The sequence below is a fragment of the Vespa crabro genome, chromosome 15, assembly GCF_910589235.1.
Source record: "Vespa crabro chromosome 15, iyVesCrab1.2, whole genome shotgun sequence".
NCBI classification, from domain to species: domain Eukaryota; kingdom Metazoa; phylum Arthropoda; class Insecta; order Hymenoptera; family Vespidae; genus Vespa; species Vespa crabro.
In genome coordinates, this window is record NC_060969.1 from 2,065,789 (window position 1) to 2,089,014 (window position 23,226).

Genomic DNA, 23,226 nt, shown 5'->3' on the forward strand with positions numbered 1-23,226 from the left:
AATCTTGATTTATTTTCAGGACACTCTGTAGAAGGGAATGTTGTATGTGTTGTGTGTGCGTGTATATCGTTCGTAATAGGTGGAGACATACAGGCATACACACATGCATAAACACAGACGTACACACAATCACATATAAGAGAATAGCCTAGTTAAAAAGAAGAGACAGAGATAGGGTGCTCTCGTCGAGTATATTATGTATGTATTTGTGTATACGTGTTTCGAGTAGTAATGGCGGGGATGCGCATGCGCGGATCCAGCTGGCGCCTCGTCCGGACGAATAGTCGATGCTGGAGTCTCGAGGGTAGCGAGTGTGTTCGGAACGTTACTCTTCGTCTTTACGCGCGGAACATCACACTACTTTTTTTTTCCTTTTTTTTTCTTCTTTTCTCGTCTAACTCTTATATCATATTATCCTTTCTCTTTCTATATTGAATATTATACACATATGTATGTATGTATATAAATATTTATATTTATATTTATGTATGTATATATATATATATATACATATATAATATGTCTTGTATATATCATCGTCTTATTCACTCTTTTTAAGAAGAGTACAAGAAATAAAATAGAAAAATTTTTTAAATCGTCAGAGTGCCTGGTGCGTCACTTACTCTAACAATAAACGTTGAAAAACAGGTGGACACGTCGATTTGGTGTATACGTGCGTGCGTCGTGCATGTATGTATGTATATATATATATATATATATGTATATATATATATATACCGTGTGCCGTCCGGTCGGTCCTCTTCTATTAAGAAGAACGAGGTTAGTTGAGAGAGTATTGAAATTGAAATTTTCGGCTGACGTTGTATATTCTTTACTTACCGCCTCCCACTATCTTTCCTCTCGTCATCTCAAGAGTGAGAGTGAGAGTCAGTGTGTGAAAGAGAAAAAAAGAGAGAGAGAAAGAGAGGGAGAGAGAGAACGTGAAAGAAAGAGAAAGAGAGAGACGATATCGTGTTTTATATTTGTAGATGCGAATCTTCTTTCTTCAACGCAAACAGACAGAAAGAAAAATAAAAGATGATGGATTTATTATAAGTATTGTATTTTTTATTTTTTTTTTATTTTTTTTTATTTTTTTTTTATTTTTTTATTTTTTTTTTTTTTAATATGCATAATTTTTTTTTTCTAATTTTATTTTATTTATTTATTTTTTTTTTGTAAGTCAAATTACGAGGTCAAGGCGGTTATAAACGATTTGTTATCTTTTCTTCTATTCTTTCGAAAGAGTTCGTCCCACGTGAAAGATTAGTATGATTTTTTATATGTATGTAATATATATATATATATATATATATATATATATATATATATGTATATATATGAAGGACAAATAGATGTGGCAAAGTGTTTATATTTTGTGTCGTCGAACTGTCAAAAGCGGCGTACCGCGTTGTACGTATCGATCGCCATATTGCTTTCTTTGCGCGAAATCCAAAGGCGCGGATTGTGATGGTGGTGGTTGATAATGATAGTGGTGGTGGTGGTGGTATGATCGGTGATATTGATGGTGATGGTCAAAGTAGCCAGTGGCGGAGGATCTTGTTAATGTTATAAGAAACTTTTGTGTTTACGAAACGTTGTCGTTCTTCATCGTCGTCATTGCAATTGTATGTCGAAGCCGTACGACTATGTGTGTCGCGTTATTCGACGATAAAAAAAATAAGAATGCGGAAGTGTCGCATATAGAGTGACGACGAAATACAAATTGCAAAAAAATGACTTTACGAAATTTAACGAATGATATTCGTATTTAAATCATTTTAATCAAACGCTTTTAATGTCAGACATGTTGACATTCGTTATGTCGTTGTTCTTGTTGTTATTGTTATTGTTGTTTGTTTGTTTGTTTATTTGTTTTTTTCTTTCTTTTTCTTTTTCCTCCTCCTCTATTTTTACATTTCAAACGAGGAACGTATTTTTACATTGATCGTGAACGAACGAACGAACGGAAATAAGATGATACGAAGGAAGTTAAAGATAATGATTCGACAAAATTGGTGCGAGAAAGCATTCCTATGATCGTACGCGATATAATATCAGCGATTATATATATATATATATATATATATATATATATATATATATATATATATATATATAACAAATTTTCTTATTGGTCGACAAGATCGATTGTCTTTTCTTTCTTTCTTTTGCTTCTTCTTGTTGTTTTGTTTTTTCTTTTTCTCTTTTTTTGTTCTTTTTTCTCTCTCTTTTTACGGACCCTTATCAATCGAAAAGTCGTATATAAATCCTCGAACGTAGCACATAAGATCATTGCTAGCGTATTAAAAGCTCGTGTAATTCATCCGTTCTATGATTACACTCGATATGGACTTTATTATAAATTATATTTATCGTGGTGAGATTGTGTGCTCTCATTTCGATTATAGTTGTCAAGATATAGAAAGGTGAGCTTTCCATGACAGGAAAAAAATGGAGGAAACGAAAAAGAAAGAACTTTCTCGCACACGCGCGCGCACACACACACACACACACACACACACACACACACACAGTAGAATACACACACATAGCATATATATACATGAACACATTTTGTCTCTCTCTTTCTCTCACTATATATATATATATATGTATATATATAAATATTTCTTTTTTCTTTTTTGTTTCTAATGAAAATGTAGTATATCGTCAGGATCGATGAAATTGTACGCATGAATTTTACGGTCGGTTCGTTCACGTCAAATTTAATCAAGGTCATCGTACGTTACCACCCCTAGTTATAGGACTCTTTAAAAAGCTTATCATGCGAATAAGAAACGAGGTGCGAAAATTAAATTTGAAGTAGAAGATATACAAAAAAATAAACATACTCCGAGCGTACATTTCCATGGAAAAGAAAAGAGAGTGAGTGAGCTTCTCTTTCTCTCTCTCTCTCTCTCTCTCTCTCTCGATACGCGTGGGCAGTTGATTTAGGGATCGTAAAGAGAACGTCGGAACGACCAGAATAAAGTATGAATTAATCTACTCGGCGTGCAGCTACGTTGCGATAAGATTAAATTCGATCGATCGATCGAACTTGAAAGAGAGAGAGAGAGAGAGAGAGAGAGAGAGAGAGAGAGAGAGAGAGAGAGAGAGAGAGAGAGAGAGAGAAACAATTTAATGAACAATAAATTGTTCCGTCATCGTTACTTTCATTTTGTTTTTCTATCGATCCAACCAAAATCCATATAAATTTCGTCTCTTTCCTTATACTTTTGGCATTAACAACGTTAATAGTTTGTGATTATTTTACGTGGAGAAAGAGAAAAACAAAAAGAAGAAAAAAGACAACAAGAAAAGAACAAAGTGAGAAAAAGAAAGAAAAAAAGATTCGAAAAAAGGAATTCGACGAAAGAACAGAAGTGAAAAAAAGAAAAAAAAGAAAAGAAATACATCGAACGATCCTCGTGACGCGTCCTTTCGATGAATAACAATAAGAACAACAACAACGGCAAACGGGGGTGTGAAGGGGGTAAGGGGGGAAGGTGGAAGAAAAAAAAAAAAGAGCACGAAATTCACAAATTATTGGATAATATTACTGACCGTTCAAATTTTTCTTTTCTTTCATTCTTTCTTTCTATTTATTTATTTATTTATTTATTTATTTATTATTTTTTTTTTTCTTTTTTAATAAGATTTTTTTTTACAATACAATATTTCATTCGTACAATTATCAATATGCATTGTCGTTTTTCGTTCGTATTCTTGAAGAGCGAGAGATCTGTTTAATCCCTTTAAATCGAAATATTTCAATATTTGTCCGAATTAAATATAATAACTAATTGTAAAATAGTCGAGGATAATTCTCTGTAATAACAGGGAGCTCATTTTAAATAAGCGATATGTACTATATCGAATCGATAAGTAGAATGATAACGCGGATTACTTGATAAGGATTCATCATTGCTTCTTTCGCAAAAACACTCTCGTATCATTTCTCTGTCTCTCTCTCTCTCTCTCTCTCTCTCTCTCTCTCTCTCTCTCTCTCTCTCTCTCTCTCTCTCTCTCCCTCTCCGCACTATCATTTTGATGTTAAATGATTCCTTTCTTTCCTTCCTATTGATAATACTTATAATATATATGCATATGTATATATAGTTAGATAACTATTATCATTATTATATATAAAAGAAATTGCCAACGTCAGTCAAGAAAATTACTATATATATATATGTATACTTACTGTACGTGGAATTACTATATATATATATGTATACGTATATAAAAAAAATAATAAGTAAAGAAAATCTATCAAAGAACGTGTGTGTGTGTGTGTGTGTATATAATTGCATAATATAACAATAATACTAATCATTATCGTCATTATTATATAATACAAATATATATAAAATGAATATATATGCCAACGTCGGTAATGAAAATGAATCTAAAAGAAAAGGAAAAAAAAAAAAAAGGAAGAAGAAGAAGAAAAGAAAAAGAAACAAAGAAATAACATTCGCACTTCTTGATAAATGAAATTTCTATTTGATCGAATTAATCTTGTTAAGATTTATTTGAAAAGAAAAAATAAAGAGAAAAGGAAATAAAATCGTGAATGATCCGTAATGGAGATTGATAAAAAAAAAAAAAGAAAAAAAAATCGTAAAGAAATTCAATGTATTAACTCAATGTAAATTTTCTTCTTCTTTTCAGCATCGACCAGTCAGTCTGATATAATCGAGAGAACTATTATCGAGCTTTCCCTGACCTAACGAAAATCGTCAAACGTTTTCTATAAGGGAAAAATCGTGAGGAGGAAGAAGGAAAGAAAGAAAAAAGAAGAAGGAATAGAAGAAGAAGAAGAAGAAGAAGAAAAGACATAGAAAAAAAAAAGGAAAGTGGAAAAGAAAGAGAAAAAGAGAATTTTTTCAGTTCGACATCGAAACTGCCAATCGTAAAGAAAAACTCTGATCGCTAGTTTGTTTTTTGCTTTTCTCTCTCCCTCTCGGTCTCTTTTTTCTTTTACTTTTTCTTTTTTTTTTTTTTTTTTTTTTTTTTTTGTAATTCTTTTACGTCATCCTTCGACCAATCCGAGAGAAATTGAAGAGGGAAAAAAAAAAGAAAGTAGAAGAAGAAGAAGAAGAAGAAGAAGAAGAAGAGGAAGAAGAAGAAGAAAAAGATAGAAAGAAGATTTTCTTCTCTATCCCGTCGTAAATTTTCCTTGGAGAAGCATGAAATGTTCATTCGCTAAAAGAGAAACTTAGAAAAAAGTAGTATCTACGAGTGTTTAAGTTGCGTTATTATTTTCTTTTGTTGATTTTTATCTCCCTCTCTATCACCTGTTTCTATACCCAACCTCTCTCTATCTCTCTCTCAGTGGTGAAAATTTCTTTCTTTTTTTTTTTCTTTTTTTATTCTTTTTTTTTTTTTTTTATTTCTTTTTTTTTTCGAAACCGGTGATAATACATACTGGTAGGACGTAGAAGAAAAACACGTGCATACGTGTATACGTTTATACATATACATATATATAAATACATGTACACATACACATATACATAAAGAGAGAGAGAGAGAGAGAGAGAGAGAGAGAGAGAGAGAGAGAGAGAGAGAGAGAGAGAGAAAGGAGAGAATCGTGATCGTACGAATGTGCAAAACAACGAGACGAAAGGATGCTCAACATGTCGCTCTGGACATGGGATAGATGATACCACTGATGTTTATACCATGCCGTAGATCAGACGAACTAGACAGAATGGATTGGACGTACGGACTCAGGTAATAACTATACATTTATTTCATCACATGTTCCTTTTACGCATGTCGTCTATTCTTCGTTTATATGTATATGTATATATAAATTTATTTATGTATCAATATGAAATTGAAAAGTGGAACATACTTTGAATACAGATTGAAATTGAAATAATATGCAAAGTAAAATTACAAATTTTGTTTGTATTTTACGCGTATATACGTTGACAATTTTATAAGATAACTTTTTGTTATTTTCTTTATTTCTGGTTTTCTTTTTCTTTTTTCTTTTTTCTTTTAACCCTCCTTTCAAAAAAAAATAATAGTTACGTAATGTCTAGATTAGAATATATTACTTATAATTATATCATTAAATGTGCCCGATATAAGAGAGAGAAAGAGAGAGAGAGAGAGAGAGTAAAGCTTTCATATATTATATTTTTTCTTTTTCTTTTAGCGATAGTAAAATGAATAAATATTAATGAATTATTTGTATCTATGCGATCGTGCCATTTTAAATTATAATTTGCCATATATAATAATTAATCCATCGCAATAAGATTATATAACACTTCATATGTATAATAAAATATATATGATCAAGTTATATTATTATAAATAAAATATCTTATATTATTATTATTATTATTATTATTTGATTTTGTGTTATAGGAGGAGCCTCCTGAGGATTTTATCACGGTGAACAAAAATTCCTAAATCGCAAGACTGCAAATCCGTCGTCGTACAATCTTTTTTTTCGACGCGTACGAAAAAGACTGAAATATTATTAAAAAGGAAACAACATTGAAAATATATACGCGTGCAATACTGTTGGTCCATCCACTTAATTAAAAGGAAATAAATAAAGAAATAAACAAATAAATAAATAAATAAAAGGAAAAAAGTACGAGGAGAACAAGATACAAGAGAAAAGTAACAGAAAGAAATCATGTAAAGGATGTACTGTCGATTAGTGGAGATACTGATAAAAATTGTGTTCTGATTTTTATTTATTTTTCTTTCTTTCTTTTTTCTTTTTTTTTTTTTTATTTTTTATTTACTTTTTCTTTTTTCCAAGTTATTATCGACGGAGTCACATATCTTGAGAGCTCCTTCAAGGTTTTTCATTTTTTTTTCTTTTCCGTTTTTTTTTTTTTTTTACATACAGATACCTATACTCGAATACATACACACGCATATATATATATATATACATGTATGTATGTATGTACGTATATATGTATGTGTATATATATATATATTCGTAAACAAAAGCATATACATATCTCTCTTTGGATCTCCCGTCCAATTGTTGTTTTTCGGTCGAGTCATTGATATTTTGTAATGTGAAAAAGTTTCTACGAGTATCATCCAAAGGGATGTGAGTGAGATAAAAAAAAATAAATAAATAGATAGATAGATAAATTGATAAATAAATAGAAAAAAAGGAAGAAAGAGAAAGAAGGAAAGAGAAGAATACAATTCGATCTTGACATAAACATTATATATCCCCTACTTGTAATATATAAATATATATATTGTATATTATATATATATACACACACACACATACATATACACACATATATGTATATTGAGTGTCTATACAACAAAGAAGAAGAAGTGGAAGAATATTTATATGTGTATACATTATTTGTATTTGGAAAGATTAATATATATATATATATTTAAACACAATATATATATATATATATATATATATATATACATATATATGTATATAGACCGTTCGTTATCGGAAAGAAAGACTGTATAAAAGAAAACGAAGAAGAAAAAAAGAAGAATATAATATTCAGGCCCATCGCTATTCGTTGTGTATGAGTTCAAGAAAGTTGATCGCCCTCGTGTAAGATTCATTGATCTTTTTCGATGGAGGAAGTGAAAGGAATGTGAAAGAAAAGAATACTGTTTGGTCGAATAAGAAAAAAAAAAGAAGAAGAAGAAGAAGAAGAAGAAGAGGTAGAAGAAGAAGAAGTAATAGGAGGAGAACAGGAGAAGGGAGAAGAAAAAACACGAGAGTATTGTTGTTTCGTGTGCCAGTAAATTCGGTGGTCTCGCTGTCGTATGAAGTAAACGGGTGAACAACAGGATGGGTTGTGGCCAGAGTAAAATCGGTAACATCTATCCGAAGAACAAGAAGAACAAGAACAACAGCAATAAGAAAAATGGAGACTCGATACGTGAGTGATCATATTTTCTTTTCCTCTTTTTTTTTTTTTTTATCCATTTTTTTGTGTAATGGGAAGGAGAGAAGTCGTAGATGGATTTTTTTTTTTTTTTAATATATAAATTGATCCACGAACTAGGCTGGCTCGTACATAATAATTCTTTCGTTTCTTTTTTTTTTTTTTTTTAGCTTGTATTCATAACATCGTTGAGTTTAATTCGATTAGGTACGATCAGCATGTAAAGAGATTTTCTTTTTCCTTTCTTTTATATATTTTCTTTTTTTTTGTTTGTTTGTTCCTTCTCGTCTCTTCTTCTTTAGCCCTTATTCTTCTTGCAAATCTTTCGAATAACATTATCATAGGTCAGGGAATAGATAATAAGTGATTACGTTTCTCTCGGGGAAATATATATATATATATATACCTTTATATATATATATATATATGTATATATACCGAGAAAGATCCATTGTTCACGTAATTGACGTCGTTACTCCATCAATCTGGTTGTAATTGTTGGTTCGATGATTCTAATTAAACGGACGTGCGTTGATTAATCTATGCGCTGAACCGTTGATGTTCTCTATACGCTATCCACTTTGGTTTCTCCCTCTTAAAGAGAAAAAGAACGTGAGGGTAGGAGGGAAAGAGAGGAAAAAAGAGAGAGAGAGAGAGAGAGAGAGAGAGAGAGAGAGAGAGAGAGAGGTGGAGGGAACGAGAGAGAAAAAATACAGAAACTTGTGATTATTTCGTCGACAAACAGATCCATTATTTCGTAAGATTAATGTAGTATTAGTCAGTATAACTTTGATAACGATGACTGATGATCGATCGGAGATGAAAATTTCGTTCGTATACGAACGTTTATGTTAATACAAGTTTACTCTGTTATTTAGCGTTTAATATAATGTTACAATTTAATAAGTAAATATGTTTATTTTTATCGTTAATCAATTTTATTATAATTAAGATAGATACAGAATTTTTTTTCTTTCCTTTTTTTTTTTTTTTGTGATTAATATTTCTTTTTTTTTCGACAGTCAGGCGTTCTACATATCTCAAGGAAATAAAAAAGAAGAAAAAATTAATTAAGAAAAAGGCAAAGAGCATTGGGGATTATTCGATCGTGTCATATTAATTATGGATCGATCATTTTCATACTCTTGTACTTATACTTTTAGTTTCTTTCTTTCTTTCTGTTTTTTTTTCTTTCTTCTTTTTTCTTTCTTTTGTTTAATTTTTTTATATTAAGAAATTGTTTGCACTTTTCGAAAGAGCCTTGTATGAAATATTCAAGTAGGAAAAGAAAGAAAGAAAGAAAGAGAGAGAGAGAGAGAGAGAGAGAGAGAGAGAGAGAGAGAGAGAGAGAGAGAGAGAGAGAGAGAGAGAGAGAGAGAAAGAGAAGAGACTAGAAAGAAGTTCATTTCTTTTTATCGATTTATAAGACAGGCCACTTTAATAGCGACCTTTCCTAAAGCCATAACACATCTGCCACGGCTAATTCCTTAATTACCGCGACATAATTACAACGGGTCATTCTAAATATAACGGTTGAATCACACATACACGCGCGCGCGCATAATTTTTTTTTACGATTTACCATGCTCCTCCTCACTATTATAATCGACAATACGTTTATTAAGATGGAACGTCTTTTTTTTTTGTTATTTTTTTTTTTTACACGGAGTTGAAATGTTTGAAAAAAATAAAAAAGAAAGAAAAAAAAAGAAAGAGGAAATAATCATTACAAATGATTATTTTATATCTGTTTGTATGTGTGTACGTCGAATTGTAAAAAAAAAAAAAGAAAAAAAAAAGGAAAAAAAAAAGAAAGAAAAAAGAAGAAAAGAAGAAAATATTCCTTTCGTTAAAAAAAAACGAAAATATTAATTAATTAATTCGTTCATTCATTAATTAACGTTTCATTCGATATTCATTCAAGAAAATGATAGATGTGATCCTTTTGACAATATGGTTAAATTGATCGTAACACTTTGTTTGGTTCACTGACCAAACATTTATAAAATTATGTATGGTTGTTAATCAGTAACCTTTCGGTAATGTGCGAACGTCCCACTAATTGCAAGAAATTCTTTTGCGTTTTGTAAAAGTTCATCGTTGCATTCTATCAGATGAAAATATTCTACAATTTCTCTCCCTCTCTCTCTCTCTCTCTCTCTCTCTCTCTATCTATCTTTCTCTCTCTCTTTTTCTCTCTCTTTTTTTATTTTCGCAAATATTCGAACTTCTTTCTTATCTTCTCATCGAATAATTTATTCAAAATTTATTTCTCTTTTAAACTGCAATTAAGTAATAAAATTGTAAACGATCGAAAGATTACCATCATCATCATCATCATCATTTCTCACTAATTAAATACTAATATATATATATATATATATAATAAAAATGTAATCATTAAAAACGTGCTTAAACGCAAAATTAATATGATCATATTGTTCTGTTTCATTTTATATATCAAAAGGACGAGTTCGAGACTATGTTATCTTTTCAAACTATTGTATATGTGTCTGTGTGTGTGTGCGTGTGTGTGCGTGTGTGTGCGTGTGTGTGCGTGTGTGTGTGCGTGTGTGTGTGCGTGTGATCTCCCGAAGAAAAAATAATCATAGATCGTTCATGCCAGCTCACACGACGTACGGACATCGTGTTTTCACGAGCAACATCGATTTTCTTTTTCATTCTCTTTTATTCGTTAGGATTAGGAATTATATTAGTTTGAATTACCATTAAACCAATCACTCGATCATGAATCTATTGAATTCTTTTTCGTCATCATTATTCTATTAAAGATAGAATATAAAGATAGAATATGAAGATAGAATAATATATTCTATTAAAGATAGAATATATTATTTCTAAATTAAATACAATTTCTCATTAAACAATTCATTCATTTTATTGAGATTCTTTTTTTTTTTTTTTTTTTTTTTTTTTTTTTTTAACGATCTAATTCGATTTTAATAACTTCTCCTTATATTTCTTCTTTCTTCTTCTTCTTTATCTTTTTCTTTTTTCTTTTTGTTTCATTTTTTTTTTATTTTTATTTATATTTATTTATTTATTTATTTTTTTATTTTAATGGATAACGAACGACATGATTTCCGTTTGAACGGACGCGTCCCTCTTTCGAAGCTCGCGATGATTTCCCGAGAAAATGCATTATTCATGGGCATTGGGGAGGGGTGGATAGAAATAGGGGAAGGAGGAGGGTTTGGTGAAGAGAACGAAGGGGGGGGAAAAGGAAAGGGGCTATTATTAATGTCGGTCGTCGTTCTAAATTCTCCTTTCCGATAATATCCAAGTGAGAGATCTAATCGTTCCCTGTGATTAAAATCTCACTAATAGCTCTCATTGTTCTGTAATTTTATTATGTATTTTGTTTCCTTTAATTTGTTCTATTTCTTTTTTTTTTTTTTGATCTTTCTTTTTCATCTTTTTTTTTCCCCTTTATCCCGCGTTCTTTTCTTTTCTTTTTCTTTTTTTTTTTTCAAAATATCTCGAAAGAAAATAGTTCGGTTTAAATGAGGACAATAGATTGGTACTTTGGAAATAGAATTAAGGAAAGATTAGAAACTCGTTAAACGCTTAATCATCCTTACGTGAAATAATAGTATTCGAGTGATAAAATAGAAACCGGCTGATTCATTAAACAGAATCTTAGATGTTGTTGCACTTCACTTTTACATTGATGACACTTCAAGTATATATATATATATATATATACTTTTATTTTCATATGTCGCTTGTTCATCAAAAAATAATATATAAATAATCAGCTTAACGAGATATTTAAAATCGAGAATGATGATTTATATTAGTTTTGGATTATTATATTTTAGATTATTATATTTTGTAAAAAGAAAAAAGAAAAAGAAAACAGAGAAAAGAAAAGAAAAGGAAGAAAGACAGAAAGAAAGAAAGAAAAAAAGTAAGATTTTATCTCATTTGAATATCTCACGTGACTTATGTTTTACTCTTCTTTTTCTTTTTTATCTAACGCGTTAATCACGTTTTCGTAAAATAAATTATAATCGTGAAGTTCTTCGTGGAGGTGGGGTGAGTGGTGGGGGGTAAGGGGAAAGAGAAAAAAAGAATCACGATAAAGAACAAATGTATTGTGTTAATTGTTGAATCTCTTATTATTATATTAATTATTGATGATCTCTATATGTAATCTCAAGTGCTCTTTAGCATTTTGACTTTGTTTTCGTCTTATCGTTAACGCTTTGGTGGAAACGATAATTATCACGTGACATATGCACGTACGCACGCACGCATGCACGCACGCACGCACGCACGCACGCACGCACGCACGCACGCACACACATTTATATAAATATCAAGCCGTTAACTCTTTTTTTAACGATTCGTTGTAGATTAAACTAGTACGAGACCGAATTTAAATCACTTTTTTCATTCTTGCGTTCCTTCTACTTGACACGTACTACACACAAACAGATACGCGCACGCACAATTTTCCGACATTAGTAATCGATATATTTACGGCGAGTGAAAATAGAATGTAAAGAAAGTTTCTCACCTGGCTAAAAAAAAAAAAGAAAAAAGAAAAAAAAAAGAAAAAGAAAAAAGAAAGTAAAATGCAAAAAAAGGAAAACTAAATTTTATGGGTAATTTCAGAATGCCAAATAGAAAGAATCGAAAAAGTTTTTTCGACCGGCTATGAGTTTCATTGCGAAATAAAAGTTTGCTAGCTACGGTTTGGTCTCTTGTGTATTAGAAATTTATATATATATATATATATACGTACGTACGTTTCTTCAACGCAATTCACGTATCCATGACAGAGATATTGCAACAGTATTTCTATATCCTCTTCGGCACGATCTAAAAATATATACCGAATGGGTAATAATTTCAACTTTACTATGATAGAATTCGTCTTATAGAGGTTCCATCGATTATTTATTATCGAAACGAGATCGAGAAGAATAAAAAGAAAAAGGAAAGAAAGAAAGAAAAAAACAAGGAAGAAAAAAAAAGGAAAGAAAAGAAAAGGTAAAAAGAAAATATGTGAAAATCGTCGTTTGAAAGAAAATAAATGATCTAAACGATGCCACGTTTAAGATATGTACGGTCGAGAAAGTCATTGAATAATGGTCGCAACAACGGTTGTTATTTATGTTCAAATTTGGCGGTGATAAGGCGGGCTGAGTCACGTGGTCCGTTCTCCCGGCACTCGTCGCCCCTCTCGGGTCGCCGAACGTGTCGACCAATCAGCTCACTTCGTTTGGTCGTCTCGTCCCCGCTCCCTGTGGCTTCCCCACTCCCACTACGCGTGAAGTTGCGTGCGCAGCTCCGACCCGTGCAGTTGAGCGTAGATACGCCGGCGAGTAAAGAGCTTCTGTTATAGAACGACGTCGTTTCGTGTTACGCTTGTTCTCTGTAAACAAGAAGAGAAGAGAAAAGAGGACTTTGGCGTATGATCGTCCAAGGCCCGTGGGCCGATATTATCGTGCTTGGATAGTAGATTCTTGTGCGAAGGAAGGTTCCCATTCGATTCGATTCGATTCGACTCGACTCGACTCGACACGACACGACACGACACGACACGATACGGACTCAAACGTGCCTACGTGATCCAACGAACGTGTATAAAAGCTACGCGTATCCCCGCCTTTAGTGTTTGTCTCGTAACGTTATTTCAACGGCAAAGAACGTCTCTCGTAATTTTCCTTTTTTGCTGTTTTCTGGTTTATTTTTTTCCACTTTCTTTAACCTTATCTTCGATTTCTCCTTTTCAATATTTATATTGAAATTCGTTAACGAAATAATAGATAATATCGATTCGTCTTATCGATTAATTTGATTTTTAATATCATTAATAAACGAAATATAAAGGTATATTTTAACGAGCGTTTACGTCTTTCGACGTTGATTCTTCTTCTCTTCTTCGTTTTTGTCGTCGTCGTTCTTTTTATTATTTTTTTTTTTTTATTTTTTTTTTATTTTTTTTTCATTCGAAAGTACGTTAAAAACTGTGACAAGGTGGAAGGACATCTGGCATCCTTTTTTCTTATGCTTCCTGCTTCTAAGAAGAAGGAAGCCTCTTCGGTAAATATTAAACGCCGAGGACGCAGGACGTCGTCGTCGAGGTTAGAAAACAAGCAGAAGGGCGCGAAGATGTGGCTAAAAGTTCTCAGACAGAATATATCGCATCTGGCTCGCAGAGCTAAGGGTAAGGAAGATTAACAACGCACGTCATTTTCTCTTTTCCTCTTCTCTTATATTTTCTATAACTTCTCTTTCTTTACTTTTCTTTTTTTGTTTTCTTTATTCAACGTCCTTCTTTCAGTTTTTTTTCCTTTCTCTCTCTCTCTCTCTCTCTCTTTCTCTCTCTCTCTCTCTCGTCCGTTTCGCGCGCTCTTTTCTTATTCGTATAATTTCGTGTAATCTCGTAAATACTTCGTACTTTAGCGTTTATTTTCTTTCCTTCTCTCTTTCCCCCCCTCCTCGTACTTTAACGGAGACACTCGAAACCAGATGCCATTTTGTATTCGACAATGTACGTCGTCCTTAACGAATTTAACGCGTTCCCGCTCTCTTTGAATCATATCGAATTTTCTAGGTCAATTTTGTTATTTTTCTTTTATTATTTCGTTATTTTCCTTTTTTCCCATTCTCTTTTCTTCTTCTTCTTCTTCTTCTTCTTCTTTTTTCTTTTCTTTTTTGAATTTTCATTTTAATTCACTTTTTTTCCACTTCGTCGAACTTATCGATTTTCTTTATCATTTTCTTCTTGCTCGTAGATTGTAATCGATAGATCATTCTGAATCGTTATTTTCCCTTGAAATTCAATTTGCCTTTATATATATATATATATGTATGCATATACATATATATGTGTGTGTGTGTGTGTGTGTGTGTATGCATACATATATTTGTGTGATGTGTGTGTTTTCATGCTTGGGATACAAGACATATTACAGAGAATAAAAGCGGAAGCATACTATTTTTAGCTCATTACCATGGTACTCTCTCTCTCTCTCTTTCTCTCTCTCTCTCTCTCTCTCTCTCTTTCTCTCTTTCTCTTTCTTTCTCTCTCTCTTCTTTGGACATCGATCGAAATTGTATCTAAGTTGCAAAATTTTCGAACGCGTTTATCCACTCAATACTCTTTATATATAATTTGCAAAAAGTATTACAATTAATATTATAATTATGTTTTCCGATAATAATATTAATAATAATAATATTAATAATATTAATAATAAATTACTCGTTCGTCATAGAACAATTGTTATTAGAAACGTATTATTAGATCATTGTTGCAGATTTTAACGTAATAACATAATGCGAAATAGATTTTCGATATACATTTTCTTATTGTTTCCTTTTTTCTTCTTTCTTTTTTGTTTCTATATTTTCTCTCTCTTTTTTTTTTTCAGTCTTTATTTCTTTCTTTTTTTTCTGGGGCATAGAAAGAGAGTCTCAAGTCGACTTTATGTATGTTGCGCTGCTGCGCTTACCTTCGAAGCCGATCGATATCGAACGAGTTCGCGTGCTGGGTCAACGTAAAAGTAAAAGAAAAGAGAGAGAGAGAGAGGGGTGAGGGAGGGGGAGGTGGAGAGAGAGAAGAAAATAAGGAAAATGAGAGTTTTCCTTTGGTTTTTTTTAAACTCACTAAAAAGTGTGCTCGCCGATGTGATGTTTCTACGTAGAACGACGACAACGACAACAACGAGGACGACGACGACGACGACGACGACGACGACGACGACGACGACGACGACGAAGCTTCTAAACTCGAGATTAGGTGTCGTCTAATTTGAGGTCGTCTCGCGTTTCGCTTCGTAAAAGCAAATCGTGGAATTCGCATTCGTTGCTTTTCATGTATGACTCTCTTTCTGAGTCATACCACCACACAAACATTAATGTTAGCATCAATTCATTGTACGCATTTGTATATGTATTCGTCTTCTTTTCTTTTCTTCCTTTTCTTTTTCTTATTATTATTATAGTATAATATGAAATTGTATAATATTTGTTAATATGTAGGTATGTACGTATGTATATATATATATATATATATATATATATATATATATATATATATATATACATATAATTTGAAATTTATAGTATAATGTACTATACTTGATATAATATAGTCAATTAGTAAAATTTACTATATTAGTATAAATGATACCATAACTACGATATTATATAATTTTTATTTGTAATTGCGGTAAAAAAAATTCAGTTTCAAAGTAGTTCCATTTAATTAATATCAACGAGATCTATGATTAGAGAATTTTTGTTTTATGCAAAATATATCTATGAAAAAGAAAAGAAATTTACTTACACACACACACACACACACACACACACACATTCCTTTCGACTAAGAAGTATGCAAATATAATACACATTCATACATACATACATACATACATAGATACATACATAGATACATACATAGATACATACAGTGCGATTGTTGACCGGGTTTCCTGCTATAGCACATGGAAATCGTTAAAACGTTTACGACTCGTTCGAAACGCTCGTAACTCGTGCTCTCTTTTTCTTTTTTTTCTCTCTCTTTTTTTTTCTTTTTTTCTTTTTTTTTCTTTTCTTTTTTTTTTTTTGTTCTTCTATGCTTCTATCATCTGCGATATTACATACATACATATGTATGTGGATATACATATTTATGGGAACGGTATGAATATATTTTATTTTTATTTTTCTTTTTTCTTTTTTCTTTTTATTTCTTTTTATTATTTTTTTTGTTCTTCATTTTATTTTTTTTTTTATTTTTATTTTTTATTTTTTTTTTCCTCGTAATAGGTCAAACGGATCAAAAACGTTTTATGTGGTTCGAAGAGTTTCAAGGCTAGTTCTTTTTTTTTTCCTCTTTTTTTTTCTTTTTTTTTTTTTTTTTTTTTTATCGTCTAGACAATGAGAATAACGAGATATCAGCTGACAAAATGTCAGGAATATGTATTACGTGCTTTGGGAACTATAAATTTGTAGAAAAATGTCGGTTTCGTTGAAGTTTCAAAAAGGGTTAAGCCCATTTAAAGATTCTAGTTACTGCAAGTTAATCCGACGTGATACGTGACGATAGTCACGAAAGATTTGAACGTGTGTTCTCCTTCGATAATATCGAAAACAACGTGGATTTATTATTTTCGTTTCGTTTCGTTTAACTATTCATCTATTTATCTATATATCTTACTTTTCTATTTTTATCTTTTTATAGCTTGACTTTAATTGTTTTTTATTCTTTTCTCTTTATTTTTTTCTTTTTTTTTTCCACCGAATCGTTGGCTTATCTATATGGTGTCCTGCTTAAACGGGGAGAGTAAAAAATAAAAAAATGTCACTTTTTATACATTTCTTTTTGTTTTTTTTTTTTTTTTATCGACGATGCAAAAGCAAAAAAAAAATTGATCTTTTATTTTCAACTAAAAAGCAATACAAATTTCGATAATTCGCGAAGAGTAGGTTGAGTTCCCTTAAGCGATTTTACAAATAATATTGTAGAGCTACGAGCTTGATAACACTTCTCTCCCCCCCCCTTCCTCCTCACCGTATAATTCCAAAAAAAAAAATAAAAAAAGAAGAAGAAGAACAAAATCGATTTAAAAATATGGCCTCGAGGAGAAAACATAAAAAGGAAGAACAATCCTATTTTGCAAAGTAATTTAGAAAGTTTCTTTTTCTTTTTTCTTTTTTTCTTTTTTTTTTTTTTCATCGACGCAACTCTGACCTTTCGGAATTCACACTTGCTTTTTCTTTCTTTTTTATTCCGTTCTTTTTATTTTTATTTTTTTTTTTTTTTGGATTTCTTTTTTTTTCGATCTAATTAAATCAGAATAACCTTTTCCTCCAGTTCATCCTGGCTCTCCTTCTCGTATCAATGTGAAATGTGATCCTTTTATTGTGAGAAAAAAATTCGGAAATGAAAGCCAAGCGTTGTTACATAAGGAAAAGAAGATTTACAGATGTAAAGAAGAGTTAAAAGAGTATTTCGGTCTCTGGCATATATGTAATTCGGATTTAAATTTCTCGTACGAATTCGATTCGACCTCGTTTTATCTCTACCCATGCACAATCGTCATCTCTATCGTTCATCTCGCTTGCACTCGTACTACTTATACAGACACACACACACACACACACATACATATATATATATATATATATACACAAGTGCACACTCACATACGAAATAGCAGGGAGGGATAAGTGTGTGTGTGTGTAGGGTTGTAAAGTTGCTCCAATTGCAACGCTTATTCTCTCTTCACGTAGAAACGTGCGCTGGTGCCTTTCTTTACAAAAGCATTCGTTTCAAAGCGAAAAGCACACACACACACATACACACACACACACACATCCGTTAGAGAAGACTCTGTTTAGATTTATAATAGCAGATTGGTGGAGGGGGAGGGGGAAAAGGAAAGAAAGAAAGAAAGAAAGAAATGATAGTATTATTGTGTCGTCTCGATCGAAATTGCTCCCTCTCTTTTCACCTCCTCACCCCCCTTTCCCCCCATTTTACTTTTCTCTTTTCTTTTTTTTTCTTTCTTTCCTTCTCCTCATCCACCTCACGCCTCTCCTTTCCCAATCTCCCACCCATTACGCCCTCCTCCATTCTCCCTTAGGTTACGATTTAATCGCGCTATAACAATAGTGATAAAAATGAGAAAAAGAAAAAAAAAATACTGCTTAACGGGATGATTCTTCTTCAGCAGTGAGTGAATTTAATCCTTTTCAGGGTGAAACTTTTGAACGAAAAATACTTCATTTTTCTTTGACATTGAAATCGAGATTAAAGCGAAAGAGAATGAATGAGTGAGGGGGTAAGGGAGAGGGGAAGAGAAAGAGAGAGAGAGAGAGAGAGAGAGAGAGAGAGAGAGAGAGAGAGAGAGAGAGAGAACGGAGAAATATGAAAATTAATTGCTATTATAATTAGAAGATGTTATATGTGAAATTATTTTTCTTTTGATATTAAATAGAGTGACAATATATATATATATATATATATATATATATATATATATATATATATATATATATATATATATATATATATATATAAAAACATTGGTAACGCAAATAATGGAAGGATTAAAATTATGCTATATATACGTCAAATTATTTTATCGTTTATAGTGTTGAAAGGAGAGAAAAAAAAAAAAGAACAAAACAATAATAACAAAACGGTATTATTTTTAAAGCCGTGTAAAATATTTTTTCGTTTGTATCGTTATTTTTTCTTTTCCTTTTTCTTTTCTTTTTTTCTTTTTTCTTTTTTCTTTCTTTTTCTTTTTTTTTTTTTTTTTTTTTTTTACGAATCAATTTGAATGTCGAAAGGGTTAATATACGTATAAGAAATAATATAAGAGAAATAAATTGTAGAGGGTTGAAAAAACTCGGCACGCGACTGCGGTTGTTCGCCTTGCATGTTGACAGAAAAGGGGTAGCGCAGTGGAACGGGGGGTGAGGGAGAGGATCTTATGGAGGAGGAGTAAAACGTGTGTCGTTTGAAACCTTCGATCCTGGCATTCAATCCGGAACACCAGCGACGATCGCACGTGTTACTTCAGTTTCCCCACCCCTCCCCCCCTCCCACCATTCTACTGCACCTCTCCATCTCCTCTATATCTTTTTTCACGCGACTCATGTTAGCGCATTTATCGGCCGTCGACACGAATACCTTATTGTTAAGGAGTTATACTCTTTTTTTTCTTCTTCCGTTTCTTTTTCCTTTTATTTTTCTTCTTATTATTATGTTCTTTTTTATTTTTTTATTATTATTTTTTTTTTTTTTTTTTTTTTTACGATTTCCTAGAAAAGAATTGCATCGAAAAATTTGGGGGTTTGAAAAGAGAAGAAAAAAGAAAAGAAAAAGGAAAAAAAAAAATAATGAAAATTTTTTTTATTAACACGTATATGTAATATATTTAATATGTATATATATATGTATATATATATATATATATATATATATATATATATATATATATATATATACATATTATATTTAACACGTTTCGTGTCACATGTACTATCAACGATACACGCTGACATATTTAATTCGTTAAAAATCTATATTTTATAATAAATTTAAGTCCATAGAATATATTTCCATTTAAAAGAATGAGACGTTATACAAAATGCACTGTATAGAATAAAATGGATAATTAATTAATGATTACATATAATGATTGTTAAAAAGCAAAAGGATATCAGTCTTTAGTTAAAATTCAAGTCATATTTCATCAAATGGTGTGTATTTATATACATATATGTAATATGTAATACATTTTTGCTTGTCAATTTTAGAATTGTTGTTATTTAATTGAAAAATCATTAGAAGTATTAATATCGAGAAAAATTTGTAAAAAAAAAAAAAAAAAAAAAAAAAAAAAGAAAAAAAAAGAACTTCGAAAATACGCGACCGGTTTCTCGCATCTTCGAGTTATTTTCAGATCTATAAATCGAGCAAGCAACTTGTCGACTTGACTTTTTGACTTCTTTTTCTCTCTCTCCCTCTTTTTTTTTTCTCTCTCTCTCTCTCTTCCTCTCTCTATCTCTCTTTTTTATTACCAATAAACATTCATTTCGGTCAGTGATCACGCAAATGATCTGAACTGAGATGATCACGTGAGGTTTATGTAATTATTTAAGCAATTAATTTAATTAATCGAATTTTGATTTTCGACAAAATCCTTTTTGCGAAGTTGATTAAGTTTATAAATAATTTCAAAAGAAATTTATTTACAACTTGGACGGATCAAGAGCTAATATATATATATATATATTTTTTTTTATTTATTTCTCCCGTTATCTCGTTCGTTATCAATTTTATATGGATTTTCGTCTTATCGTCGTTTCGGTGAAAATCTTTGATCTTAAAAAATTTATACTCCACTTCACGTTCTTATCTATTCTTTCTGCGTCTCTTTCTCTCTCTCTCTCTCTCTCTCTCCATCTCTCACTCTCTCTTTATTTATATTTTTCTTGTTTTGTTTCCTTTTTTTATCTATCGACCTAATTGAATCAACAAACATATAGTTTTCTTTTTCTTTTTATATTAAAATTGGTTTATTATCGATTAGGAAAATGGAAAAAAAATTCAGTATAAAAGTCTGTTTTTTTTCCTTTTTCTTTTTTTTTTTTTTTTTTTTTGAAGCGATTATTAAACCGAAAAAAAGAAAAAGAAAGGAAAAGACAAAAAGAAAAATAGACTCGAGAATTCATGTTTGTTATTTATGATTATCAGTGTTATCATATGTATTCAAAAGAGATATTTTCGTGGCTTGCATGCACTTGCCGAGTCTATAATAAGAATACAAGGAGTCCAGAGTTGAAAATATCTTGGTGTTTACGATGTATCAGATAAAGCATAAAAATGATCTTATATTTTGTTTGAGTGTATACATATATACAATACATGTGTACAAAAACGAAGCGTGGTAATCAGAGAGCGGGATTTAATAAAAGAGAATAAGTGAGAGAGAGAGAGAGAGAGAGAGAGAGAGAGAGAGAGAGAGAGAGAGAGAGAGAGAGAGAGAGAGAGAGAGAGAGAGAGAGAGAGAGAGAGAGAGAGAGAGAGAGAGAGACTTGTTATCGTAATACCAAGATTTATCTAGACGAAGCTCTTTACTTTTGTCGTTAGGTCGTTCCTCGTAATCATTCGAAAGGTCACACTCCGGCGGTTTTTTCTTTTCTTTTTTTTTTCTTTTTTTAATTTTTATTTATTTTTTTTATTTTTCATTTATTTTTCATTTTTCATTTTTTTTTTTTTTATTTTTTTTTTTAGAAATCATGATCTCATCACTACAATAATACGTGTTCAGAAAAAATTTGCAATTTATTTTATACGATAGAAAATTACTTTTACTAATATTTCGAGTTTAACTCGCGCGTTAACTCAAAAGTTTAGTCGATTTTCAAAATTATTTTTCATTTCAATGAACGATCCAATCGATAACGACGTATCTGTTTTGACTTTAATCGCAAAAAAGAAAAAAAAAGAAAGAGAGAAAAAACAATAGACATTTACTTAGAGAAGTTTCGTGAATAATAATTTTTTTATGGAAACAAAAAAAAAAAAAGGAAAAAAAAAAGTAGAAAGTACTTTCACAAATATTCGTAAAGCTTTTTATTTTATTGCCATGACTTATTAAATCGAAATTAAAAAATTCAATCGATCTTTGGGATTATTTGTGAATTCGTAAATTTTCATTAAAGTAATAATTAATTCGAACGATCGACGAATCAAAATTGGTTATTGTAATTATTGTACGTATTATTTGAACGTCTACGTGACATATTATATCGTCGTTCATAATCAAAATTAAAAATTTATTTCGAAATTAAACGGGCGGAGATATATACCGATTAGATATAATAATGAAAAGGAATTGTTTGATAAAAAGTTGACCTCTTTTGTTATTATACACAAATATACACATATATTTTTTCTCTCTGTTTTTTTTTTCTTTCTTTCTTTCTTTCTTATATATATATATATATATATATATATATATGGACAGGCCTCAATATGTCAGAGAGTTTGAACTTTCGCCAATCTTGTACGGCCCACATTCAAGCAAGCGAATAGAATAGGATAGAATGAAATAGAATAGAATAGAATAGAACGGAACAGAATAGAACGGAATAAAATAGAGCAGGATGACAAGTTTTGTGAAAATTGTGTCATAAAATTCTGTTAATTTTTTTTTTTTTTTTTTTTTTTTATAATCTTAAAAAATGTTATCCTTCGTTATTTAAAAGAATACATTTATGATCATATAAAGTAATAAATGGTTACATCTGTGTGATCGAATTCAATGTAAAATACACAAGTGCAAGTAGCGCTTCGAAAAACGAAAAAAGATTTGACCTTAATCATCAAAACTATGTAATAAAGTATATAAATTTTATTTGAAATAGTTTTTTTCGATAATGTATACGTGACCTTAGTGATGAAAAGGTGGGGACTTTTTTCAAGATCATCGTAATGTCAAATAATTATCATTACGATAAAATTATGTCTTTCATTCGATCCTTTGGAATATTATTTTTTGATTATTTTTTTCATATTTAGAAAAATTATTGCATAGTATACATTTTAATGAAGCATTCTCTCTCTCTCTCTCTCTCTCTTTCTCTCTCTCTCTGAGTGTGTGTATGTATGTATGTATGTATGTATGCGTGAGGGGGGGAGAGAGAGTAAGTAAGTAAGTAAGTAAAGTAATCATACTATCGATAATACACATCTGTCGTATCAGTTTCGAGGGAAATCAGTGACCACTACACAAGT

At 30.9% G+C, this 23,226-nt stretch overlaps 1 protein-coding gene across 6 annotated transcripts in view; it reads left to right on the plus strand.

The window, feature by feature from the left end:
• Nucleotides 1-269: 269 nt before the first annotated feature.
• Nucleotides 270-23,226, plus strand: part of LOC124429342 (MATH and LRR domain-containing protein PFE0570w-like) — a 43,368-nt gene continuing 20,411 nt past the window's right edge. The window contains exons 1-6 of one of the 6 annotated variants that reach the window (XM_046974493.1): nt 270-454; nt 603-780; nt 4,678-5,742; nt 6,391-6,669; nt 7,464-7,919; nt 13,914-14,124. In XM_046974493.1, the coding sequence (XP_046830449.1) occupies nt 7,905-7,919; nt 13,914-14,124 (226 nt within the window). In that variant the 5' untranslated portion in view covers nt 270-454; nt 603-780; nt 4,678-5,742; nt 6,391-6,669; nt 7,464-7,904. Of the gene's footprint in view, nt 781-4,677; nt 5,743-6,390; nt 6,670-7,463; nt 7,920-13,913; nt 14,125-23,226 lie in introns of those variants that run through there. The other 5 variants (XM_046974494.1, XM_046974495.1, XM_046974492.1 and 2 more) reach the window with 5 other exon arrangements.